At 37.2% G+C, this 12,296-nt stretch overlaps 1 protein-coding gene across 1 annotated transcript; it reads right to left on the reverse strand.

Annotated features, from left to right (window-relative positions):
• Positions 1–6,565: 6,565 nt before the first annotated feature.
• LOC105388069 lies at positions 6,566–11,548 on the reverse strand (the record flags this gene model as incomplete). Its single annotated transcript, XM_048625004.1, has 1 exon — positions 6,566–11,548. A coding segment is annotated over one exon (4,794 nt), but the record flags the coding sequence as incomplete, so codon positions are not given.
• Between the last annotated feature and the right edge of the window lie 748 nt (positions 11,549–12,296).

A 12,296-nucleotide genomic window follows, 5' to 3' on the forward strand; every position in this document is an offset into this window, starting at 1 on the left:
CAAGAGCCAAAACGAGCCGAGCGAGATAGCTAGATTAGAGGCCGTTTGTCCCTTTCCAACGCTTGCCATCCCAAAAAAAACGTGATAGTTGGTAGAAAATATTTGATTTGATTTGAATTGAAAATGTTAAGATTTTTATTTCAAACAATGATTTAATTATCATACGAACTCTGAGCATAACTTATAATTAAATAATAACTTTAAACTTACTAATAAGATTAAAGTTATTATTTAATAAGATATTATTTTGTATCGTAGGTACCTCATAATAATTATGTTAAACCTGTCATTATTTCAAACACTTGGTAGTATTCTTTTTAGTACCTCATGCCAACCCTTTCATCTGTCATGGTGGTTGGACTTCCTTTTTTTGGCGGGAACTGGAAGGGCGCCTTTTTTGAACAAATTTTTAAATAAATTCAAATAACTTGGTAAACTTACGAAATACCTATCTGGGGCTCATCGTAATGGAGCCGGAGAGCGGCGGAGATGACGATGGGTGTATGGCGACACCGCGGACAACAAAGAAGCGGAAAATGAAGGAGCAGCTTCCAGCGGCGCCTTCTTCACCGGACGATAAGTACAAACCCTACTTTAAACCTGAATATAAGAGGTCATACCCGGACAACAGCTCTAAGGAGGAATTCCCGATCTATGTTGAAGGAATTAATGAGAAAATTGGGAACAAAAACCCCTTATATCTCTCAAAATTTTTCAAAAATGTAAAGGGCATAGTCGAAAAGCGTAGATTGAATGCGAACAAAATTATGGTAGTCTTCAAACAGGCGGTAGCAGCAAATGACTTCCTAAGCCATAGTTGTCTTAAGGAGAACAATTTGAAGGCGTACATACCAGCGGCGTCGGTGGAGAGAACCGGCACCATTAGATTCGTCGACAAGGAGTCGAGCAATGCAGAACTGTATGAAAAACTGATGGCTGATGCTGAAATTATAGCTGTGAGACGGTTCACCAAGAAAGTAGGTCAGGAAATAGTCCCTCTCACTACGGTGAGTGTAACATTTGTAGGCACTTCCCTCCCACAGTATGTTTTTTTGGACAAGTGGAGGTACAGGGTTTACACTTATGTGCCACCACTGATGCAATGTTTCAAGTGCATGAAGTTTAGACACAATGCAAAAATATGTAGAAATGATGAGGTATGTTCAAGGTGTTCAGGTGCACATTCCTACAAGGAGTGCACATCAGATAACTTGAAGTGTTGCAACTGTGGTGGGGACCACCTAGCTATATCTAAGTTTTGTCCCATTAAAATAGAACAACGTAAAAGGCATGAATCAAATTACCTGACTAGGATGTATTCAAAAGTAGTATCAGAAAAAGATTTTCCAGCGTTGCCCAAACCGAAAACAGACAAATCAGTGACATTTGCATTGAAAACCAAGTCTACCCCAGTTAAGAAAGTTGAAAATATTCATGAGTCCCCTATCACAACACCGGTTTCAACCGCTCCAACCCCGACTACTAACTCCAACACCTTGTCCTATGACTACCTTGTAAAAGATGATATCTTTTTACAAAAAATAATAATGACCTTAGTTACGTTAGCTAATTCAAATAAAACAAACACAACCACACACATTAAAGATATATTGATTCAAAATCTTACCAAATAATGGCTGTTTTAAAAATAATGCAACATAATATTCAGAGTGTCAATAATAAAAAGGCTTTACTTAAATCATCATTAATTCAAAATAATATAGATGTGTGTCTTCTCAATGAAACCTGGCTAAAAGATTCAAACCCCTATTTATCAATATCTGGTTATAATTATATAGGAAAAAATGCTAAAAATGAACATGGCGGTGTAGGTATTTTAATCCGTAACTCCATTAAATATAAACATCTGAAGACTAGTTTTTATCAAGATATTCAATCCATAGCAGTTTCTTTGTCCACAGCAAACGGTCCACTTTCAATCCTGTGTGTATACTGCCCACCTAAAACAAAAAACACCAATAGTCTCATTAGGATAAATAAACTAAGAAACATTGTAAAACAACTACCGAAACCTTGTATAGTATCTGGTGACTTTAATGCACATCATATTACTTTTGGATGTGAAATTACTAATCCTAGAGGTAGGGAATTATTAGACCTTTTTGATGAGTGCAACTTATGTTTACTAAATACTGGTGCACCGACCACTGTCGGTAGACCTGGATGTAATGCATCAGCTATAGACGTGACCTGTGTCAGCCCAGACCTTGCTCCATTATGTGAGTGGCGCGTGGGTGATGATGCTATGGGTAGCTATCACCTACAGACATTTACAGACATTATTGTATCTACTACAAACTATCAAGTAAATGATGATATTGAGAAATTTTTATTTAATAAAACAAACTGGGAAAGCTACAATAACTTATCAGAGGCATTGTTTTCAGATTTTAATTCTAATTCAGATAGTCCGTTACAAAAATATGATGAAATGTGTAAAATACTTAATACTTTAAGGAATGTGTGTGTACCTGTGTATAGGTGTCATGCTGGTAAAACATGTAGGGCTCCGGCTCCGTGGTGGAGCGAGGACTGTGCTGAAGCTGTAAATAAATCAAAAGATGCGTTAGCTAAATATAGGAATGATATGACAATTGAAAATTATATTGACTACAAAAGATTAGATGCTAGGAAAAAAATGATTATTAAAGAAGCTAAAAGCTCAAGTTGGAAAAAGTTATGTACATCTTTTAATAGATATACACCAATTTCTAGAGTGTGGAACTATATACGGAGATTTAAAAGAATAAATACAAATAGAAATATATCTAAGAATGATGAATGGATTGGTGATTTCATAGACAAATTGGCACAACCTGCAAATAATGCTACTAATATAGATTTAGAGTATATCTTTAATTCAGATAGTAATGATGATACATCAATTTTTCTGTTACAACCATTTACAGATGAGGAATTTAATATAGCATTGGCTTTAAGAAAGAACACTACTCCAGGATTAGACAGTTTTCCATATATTATGTTACAAAAGTTACACATATTAGCTAAAAATAGTATATTACAGATTCTTAACTCACTATGGTCACAACAACTGATTCCAGAGGCATGGAAAACTCAGTGTGTTATACCTATACTGAAACCAGATAAACCGGATGATGATCCTAATTCATACAGACCTATCTCTTTAGCCTCTTGTATAGGAAAGTTATGTGAGCAGATGATAAAAATAAGACTAGACTATTATGTTGAAAATAAGAATATAATTCCTTCATGCCAGTTTGGGTTTAGGAAAGGGAAAAGTGCAGTAGAAAGTTTTACTACATACCTGATAGATATGAAGAACTGTTTGTTGTCTAAGTCAACAGCAGTCTGTGTGTTCCTTGATGTGCAGGGAGCCTATGACAATGTGAATCTCCATCAAATGGCAAAGGTTCTTCATTCGTTGAATCTACCTGGAAAATTAATAAAGTGGCTGTTTAACTTTTCGTTTGGTCGTACATTATATGTTAAGTATAATAATATTTTACATGGCCCAAAATATGCATACAAAGGTCTAATGCAAGGTGCCTCCTTGTCCCCAATACTGTACAATTTATATACTTCTCAAATCCTTCATCATTTACCCGAAGATGTTAAAATATTACAGTTTGCTGATGATATTTTAATATATTGTGTAAATAGTAATGTACAGATTGCTCAAAGAAACATTAATTTAGCTTTAGATAAGATTAATTCTTATTACTCAAACGATTTAAAGCTAAGTATTAACTCAAGTAAAAGTTCAGTTTTAGTCTTTGGTAGCAATAGGTCTGTAAATATTAAATATAATAATATCCAATTACCACAAACAGAAGAAAAAAAGTTTTTAGGTGTAATTTTTGATACAAAATTAAAATTTGAAAAACATGTAAATTATATTTGTAGAAATGCAATGAGGGGTATAAATATTATGAGATCATTAGCTGGTACATTTTGGGGGTCAGACCCTAAAGTCCTAAGTATGTTATACAAAAGCTTAGTTCGCAGCCACTTTGATTACAGTGCAATTGTATATATGAACATAAGTCCAGTTTTATTAAAAAAGTTAGATGTTATACAAAATATGGCGTTGCGCATTATTAGCGGTGCTATGTGTACAACTCCTATAAATAATATGGAAGCAGAGACTTGTATACAACCTTTATGTATAAGGCGTTTATTTGCTACGGAGAAATTCTGTTTGAAAGTCCTAGCAATAAATAATGACATAGTCAGTAGTAGAATTTGTTTACCTGAGGTTCTGCAATCATCTTTACAAACAACTCCTTATGTTTCGGCAACAGATATCCTTAACAGTCAATATCCTTTAATTACCCGGATCATGGGTTTTGTCACTGATTTGTCTGGAAATATGCACAAGAGTCAGTCATGGCCAGTATATAAATGTAAATATGAAGCATTAACATGTAAACTAAATGTAGATACTAGTGTTATTCTTGATGAAACAGATTTTAAAGAATATTGTTCTAATAAAACTAATAGTTTATATTTGTACACAGATGGGTCAAAGTCTTTGAATTCTGTAAAGTCTGGTTATTATGACCCTCAAAATAAGACAACTAAATGTTTTAACTTGGATCAAAATTGTAGTATTTATACAGCAGAAGCATATGCAATTTATCAAACTCTTATATATGTACAAAACTTGAATAATATTGAACAATACAATGAAATAATAATAGTTTCTGACTCTAAAAGTGTACTATTGTCATTACAAAATTTCAGTTTTAATTATAAGGTCAATTATATTGTGTATAAGATTAGAAATATTGTATATAATCTCAATATTAATGTGACTTTTAAATGGGTACCGTCTCACAGAGGTATCAAAGGCAATGAAGTGGTTGACAAAGCAGTCAATTCTAATCACGATGAAGATCATAGCAACATATGCAAGATTCCTTTTACCGACCTATACACGAATTTAAAGAACGATAAAAGACGACTATGGAATGAATATTACAAGGATATTTCGAAAATGAAAGGAAGATGGTATGCAGAGATCCAAAAAGAACTCCCAATCAAACCATGGTATCATAACCATAAGGATGCCAATGAGAGAAAATATATAACCATTATAAATCGCCTGAGATTTGGACACTGCCAAACGCCCGCCCATTTACATCGCATGAAGATAACTGACAATAACAAATGCACTTACTGTGAAGCTGATGGGGCAGACTTGACCCATATTGTTATGAGATGTCCCAAATTTAACATGCAGAGACTAGCTCTTGTGGCTGATATACGAGAAGCTTTGAATACAGAGGAGGAGGAGAATGAGATCACGAACACTTCGGCTTCGGATGCCTTGGAAGAAACGGTTGAATCGGTTGATTCAAACTTGATGTCAATGCCTGATTTGCCTGCACAGATAATGACAGCTGACACCTGTCATCCTCGGAATGATGTACCCCGCCGCGTTCAAGATATTTTAGCAAACCAAAAACTGTATAAGTGTTTATTTAATTTTATATCAACTACTGTTGAACAAATTTAATGTTGTTGTGTTTTCGTCTGTAATTATTTTAGTTTAGTTTATTATTTTCTGTTTTTATTGTATGTTTGTATGCCTATGGACTTGTTTCCGGCGAATAAATGATTTAAAAAAAAAAAAAATCATGGTGGTTTGTTTCGAATTTATTTGTTGTTGTCTTGTCATACCTAGTTATTTTTGCAAATTAGTAAGTTTCATTGAAGAAATTCAGAAAAAATGCTGTGTACAAGTTTGTAAAAGTGAATCGTGTGGTGGTTGCGGCATATTATTTCACAGGTAAGCCGAGAAAGGTAATATTAGATTTATAACAAATAGGGTAACCATGCGGTATGACAATCTATTGGGGCTACGAGCTGATGATGTCCTCCTAGCCGAATTTCGACCACGGCGGCCAATCTCAATTGAGATCAGCCAACTACGCAGGAGTAGATTATAGTGCCCAAGTGTGTGCGCAGTACACAGGAGCACTCTCTGTTCCATCACTCTCATAGCCCAATGGGACGGATTGACCGACACGACTGGAGAGAGCTAGGCGCAGGACCGACTGCTTTACATGCCCATCCGACAGCATGGATCGTTTCACTGTTTCGGACATCAGGTGATCAGCCTTCTATGTCCTAACCAAACTTAGAACCACAATTTAGAAACACAAATTGATGGTCCCACCCAGGAATCGAACCCAGGACCTCTGGGTCATGAAGCGAAGCTTCTACCACTAGACCACAAAGGCAGTTACAGGCTACGAGCTACCACACAAAATAACAAAATTTTATTCGATTGTCCACGCATATCTCCGAAACTATTGATCCGGGTGCGACCATGTTATTAGGGTTCCATACCCAAAGGGTGCCAACGGAACTCTTTTACCTAGTTTCCACTGTCTGCCCGTCTGTCTTTCAATGTGCCATGACTAATTATATATTTTATTTGTTTGTCAGATTTCCCAAGAATGAAGATAAGAAAAAAAAATGGCCAGCCATCCAGATGTTGTTCCGGTGTCACAATAGATCATCATCATTGTTAATAATGATAATGAGAAATTAAAGATTTTATGCACCTTTTAAACTTTATATTATTGATTAAAGTTACAGTCGTATTTTTGAGTAGTTAGGCAGGTAATTAAGTACGCGTCTTGCTTGCGCGGTGGCTACGATCGGTTCTGCCGGTGCTTGCGTGTGAGTGGCGGGGCGCGGGCGCAGGGCCCTCCCCGCGCTCCGCTGCCGCACCTCTGGTCAGCTACAGGATGTTGCCGTCGGCGTTAACATTCTGCCCCCCTTGAAAGGAGCTGGTAGAGATCTCTTTCAATGTCTCTGCATCATCCTCGTCATCTGCAGTCACGGGTAAGGGACATACTTTGTTGAGGGCCCTCCGTTCAACGCCACGGTAGGTTATGAAGTCTGCCACTCTGCACACTCCGTCTGATCCAGGATACATGTGCTGTACTCTGGCTGATTTCCACTTCATAGGCGGGAGATTCAATTCCTTGAAGACGACCATGTCTCCAGGTTTCAAGTTTTCATGTTTAAGGCGACATTTGTTTCTTTGTTGGGTTTCTGCCAAATATTCCTTTGACCAGCGACTCCAGAAGCTTTGTCGATATTGCTCAATCAGCTGATATCTAGTGCGTATCTTCATGTTCTCGCAGGGTGGTTCTGGTAGTGACGTCAGCGGCCGCCCGATGAGGAAGTGCCCTGGGGTCAAAGGAGAAAGATCGTTGGGGTCAGGAGATAAAGGAATTAGGGGTCGGGAGTTGAGGATCGCTTCAATTTGGGTAAAAAGCGTACTCAACTCCTCGAATGTAAGACTAGCATTTCCTATTATGCGCTTAAGATGGTGCTTGGCACTTTTTACGCCTGCTTCCCAGAGTCCACCGAACGTGGGGCTGTAAGGGGGTATAAATTTGAATTGAATGCCCTCATTAGCGGTAAATTCTTTTATAGAACGAAGACTCGATCGCAGGACTTTGCCCAATTCATTGTTTGCACCCACATAATTCTTTCCATTATCACAATTAAGAATAATCGGTTTTCCTCTCCTGGAGATGAAGCGTTTCAAGCACATTATCAGGGCTTGTGTAGTGAGATCGCTGACTATTTCAAGATGTAAGGCCTTTGTTGCGAAACAAACGAATATACATAAGTAACATTTTGAGATTTTATTGCCACGACCTTTTTTACTTGAAATCATGAAAAGGCCAGCGAAATCAGTGCCACATATTTGAAAGGGAAAGCATTGAGATACTCTATTGGAAGGTAAGTTACCGAGAAACGGCTCTAAAGTCTTACCTTTCAATCTTGTACATGTTATGCATTTACGAACTGTACTTCTTGCTAAATTTCTCCCGGCTAGGGGCCAAAATTGTTCCCTAAATGAACTAAGGAGTAATTGCGGGCCAGCGTGGAAGAGTCGTAGGTGCTCGGCTGCCATAAGCATTTTAGTGTAATGATGCTTACTATCCAAAAGGGCTGGATGTTTTTGTTCGTAATTTAGAGAAGCATTCTCCAACCGACCACCTACTCTTAAAACGCCGTTCGCATCGAGGAATGGAGATAACTGTAAAATACGAGATTTATGTTTAAGTGAGTTACCTTTAGTCAATACTTCAATTTCAGATGAAAAGGATTCCTTTTGTGACATTTTAACGAGAAACATTAAAGACTCATTAAGTTCATGATTATTTAATGGCTCAGTGTTTCTGGCTTTTGTTTTACAATTTTTTATGAACCGAAACACGTAAGCATACACTCTTTTAAGTTTTAACGCATTCGAATATTTTTCAAAATTTATAACATTGTCTGTCATTTGTTTATTACGAATATGATTGACTTTTAACTCTGGTAAATCTATCTTTATGTTAGGTGTTTGAGGCCATTCTGACTCCGCTTCTGAAAGAAAGGAAGGACCTCGCCACCACAATGATGAGCTAACTAAAACACTTGGTTTTACACCCCTTGAGGCTAGGTCCGCAGGATTATGTTCCGTCGGCACATGCCTCCATGAATCACGGTCAGTCAGTTCGTGTATTTCATGTATACGATTACAGACAAACGCTTTCAAGACTTTAGGTTGCGTTCTTATCCAGCCTATAGTGATCGTTGAATCAGAACAGAAAATCTTTTTGTTAATTTGACAACGAAGTGCCTCACTTACTCTCGCTACCAGACGCGCTCCTAGGAGAGCAGCACACAGCTCAAGACGAGGTATTGTGACGGTTTTCAAAGGTGAAACCCTAGTTTTAGAACATAGTAGGCTAATTGTTACTGTGTTGCAATCATTGACGGTTCGGAGGTATACGCAGGCAGCATAAGCATTTTGGGAAGCGTCCACAAAGCAATGAAGTTCTGTGACGACAGGAGAAGTGCATAGCGTGAACCTCGGAACTGACACTGTAAGTAGAATATTTAATTGGGATATTAAGTTTTTCCATGTTTTTTCAATATTTTTGGGAACAGGGGTGTCCCACTCTAGCTTTAATTGCCATAAAGTCTGAAGAAGTATTTTTAATGTGATTGTACTAGCGCTCAGAAGGCCAAGTGGATCGAAAATTTTGCACGTGTTAGACAAAATATTTCGTTTCGTTGTTTGTGTAGTGTCTGTGTTTATGTTTATTGAGAATTTTAATGTATCTGTGTTAGGTGCCCAAGTAATTCCTAACACACTTGATTCTTTGTTTAAATTAAGAGCCTCAGTTTCTGTTTCTTGAGAAAATATTTGAGGACAATTGGTTCTAAATTTACGAATAGGAAAACAAGCAGAGGCTAATGTTTCAGTTACATTCTTATGTATATGGGCTAACTCATGTTCAGTTGAAGCTCCGGTGAGGAGGTCATCAACGTAAAAATCTTTTTGAATTACTTCTGATATTACTGGATCACGGCATTCTTTTGCTAATTGAACTAGACACCTTGTGCTTAAATAAGGTGCAGATGCCGTGCCATACGTTACTGTGTTCAATTGTAGAGTGTCAAGAGGCCTTGAATCATCATCGCGCCACAAAATTAGTTGCAAATGTCTCTGAGACTCGTCCATGCTAATTTGCCGATACATTTTTGTGATGTCGCCAGATAGCACGTATTTATGTTGACGAAACCGAACTAATATACTGAATAAGTCGTCCTGTACAACTGGACCTATGCATTGAATGTCGTTTAAAGATTTATTGGAACTAGATTTCGCGGATGCGTCAAACACGACTCTAAGACGGCTAGTTTCACTTGACTCACGTATTACCGCGTGATGTGGCATCATGTAGCCGAAGGTAGGCCTTTCAATTTTTGTTAAGTGGCCTAGGTCCTCATACTCTTTAATGAAATTTGTATATTGCTGTTTAAGATCTGGACATTTTTTAAATTTCTTCTCAAGATTTATGAAACGCTTTTCAGCCATTTTATATGAGTCACCGAGTGATGTTTCAGGATCTTCACAAAGAGGCATTAGCACTGAGAATCTACCGTTATCTAAACGCTTAGTAGTGTTCGTGAAATGTTGTTCACAGAACTCATCATTAGCACATAAAGGCTGTTTTATGGACTGAACTTCTTCAAGAGCCCAAAACTTTGTTAAGTTTTCATGAATTTCTTTTGTAAAGTTACAATGAATCTTGTTTTGAGTACCATTATGTTTCAGGTTACAATTATTAAGAGTGAGGGGTCCTACCACAATCCAGCCTAACTTGGATTCTTGAAGGATAGGCATACCAGGCCTCGACTTGATTTGTTTAGGTGACATGAGCTCATAGAACACTTCTGCACCTAAAAGAAGGTCAACTTCACATGGCTGATAAAAATTAGGATCGGCCAGCTGTATATGTTCAGGTAAGTTAAGCTGTGTGACGTCTACAGGAACGTTAGGTATGTGACCGGTAATTTGAGGCATCACTAAACATTTAAGGTAAGTACTGAACGGGTTAACTAATGATTCAATACTCAATTCACAGCTTTCTGACAAAAATATTGGCGCATTGTTTATGCCCGTTACATTTGTATTTATGTTTTTACCTACTAAACCCATTTTATGTTTCAGGTTCGAGGTGATGAATGAAGATTGGCTGCCCGCATCGAGTAAGGCACGAGCAACGTAAGTATTTTTTGTTTCAGGATTGACAACTTTAATTAAGGCTGTACCTAATAGGACTTGGCTTGGAGTTTGTGCTGATAGTGACACAGGTAAGGAGTTTAAGACTGTGTTACTAACGTTATTATTATCCGATCTATGTAATAAAGTATTATGTTTTTGTTTGCAGATCCTACAAGTGCCACTCAGTCGACACTCAGTAGCATTGTGACCTCTCCGTAAGCAGTTCGAACAAAGGTTATGTTTTACGACTTCGTTTGACCTACCTTCTGGAGATAAATTATGAAACTTGTTACATTCAACTATTCGATGTTTATCATTACAACACGGGCATGATGGCTGGCTATGTTTTTCATTGCTAGAAGCTACAAAACTTTTGCTCTTTTGTTGATGTGAATCTTTATGATAATGTTCATGTCTTTTTTGTTCTTTATGAAATGTGAACGAAGTTTTCTGTTCACCTTTGCTAACTAACATCGTCTCAAGAACATCTGCTCGATTGCGCAAAAAATTCAGGAATTCTTTTAAAGTAGGTAAGTCTGTATGACTGTTCTTTGACTCTTCCCACTTTCTTAAAGTCACAGGATCAATTTTTGTTGACATTAAATAAATTATTAAGATGTCCCAGCTATCTGTAGGTAAATCGAGGCTTTGAAGAGATCGTAAATTTTTTGTGATGTGATCAATCATAAATCTAAGCGCCTTATGCGATTCACGAGCAATTGGTTCGAAATTAAATATTGCCTTTAGGTGATTATTTATTAATATTTTTTTGTTATCGAACCGTTCGCACAAAAGTTCCCAAGCTACATTGTAATTCTGAGAGGTAAACTCAATAGATTTAATCATAACTGCCGCGTTTCCTTCTAAAGATGCCCTTAAGTAGTGAAATTTATTTATGTTTGAGATAGACTCATTTGAATTAATTAAAGAGTCAAAGGTATCCCTGTATTCTAACCAGGTAATTGCCATCGAATTTGGGTAAATTAATTGTGGGTAGTTTTACATTATTAAATTGCCCACTACAAGCGGCGGAACAAGTTGATTTGTTGGAGCCGTGATTTTCATTTTTATTTTCGTTAAATTTCGAATAATTTTCAATTATTTCTTGAGCAATGGAAACTGTGCTGTAATATTGGGATTCAAATAATTCCCTTTCAAGATATTGTTGCTCATCATCACACAAAAGTTCAATCCTAGTTTGAATGTTATCAAATTCAAAGAATAAATTTTCTATTTTTGTTAAGCGAATAGTTAATTCTTTGATCTGTAAACTTGTAATTGTTTCTACGGTACACGTAGATAAAGGCATCACATAATTACGAAATTTAGTTAATGCTCCCTTTTTTGTACCTCTTAAAGTATTCAAGTCTTTAAGTTGTAAGTTATTAATATTTACGCCTGAATTCGCTTCATTTCCAGAGGAAGGCTCGGACTTCTTATCACTAGAGGAAAACATTATCGAAGGGCACGTTCAATCAATTAGACTAAGTAGGTAAATGTGCATCAAACCACTTTGTAGGTTATTGAAGAACTCCTGCGATCAAGTCTTCGAAGAAACCCGGCGAGTGCCACGGAGCGAGCGCAGCGGTAGGCTAACAACAGCCTGCCGGCCGCCGGGTGACCTCTGCCGTTGAAGGTCACACGGAACTCGTGGCGCCTGGAATTGTTTCGGCAAATTCTATGTGACTAACTAATAATCACT

This window comes from Plutella xylostella, chromosome 13 (assembly GCF_932276165.1).
Source record: "Plutella xylostella chromosome 13, ilPluXylo3.1, whole genome shotgun sequence".
In the NCBI taxonomy this organism is placed as follows: domain Eukaryota; kingdom Metazoa; phylum Arthropoda; class Insecta; order Lepidoptera; family Plutellidae; genus Plutella; species Plutella xylostella.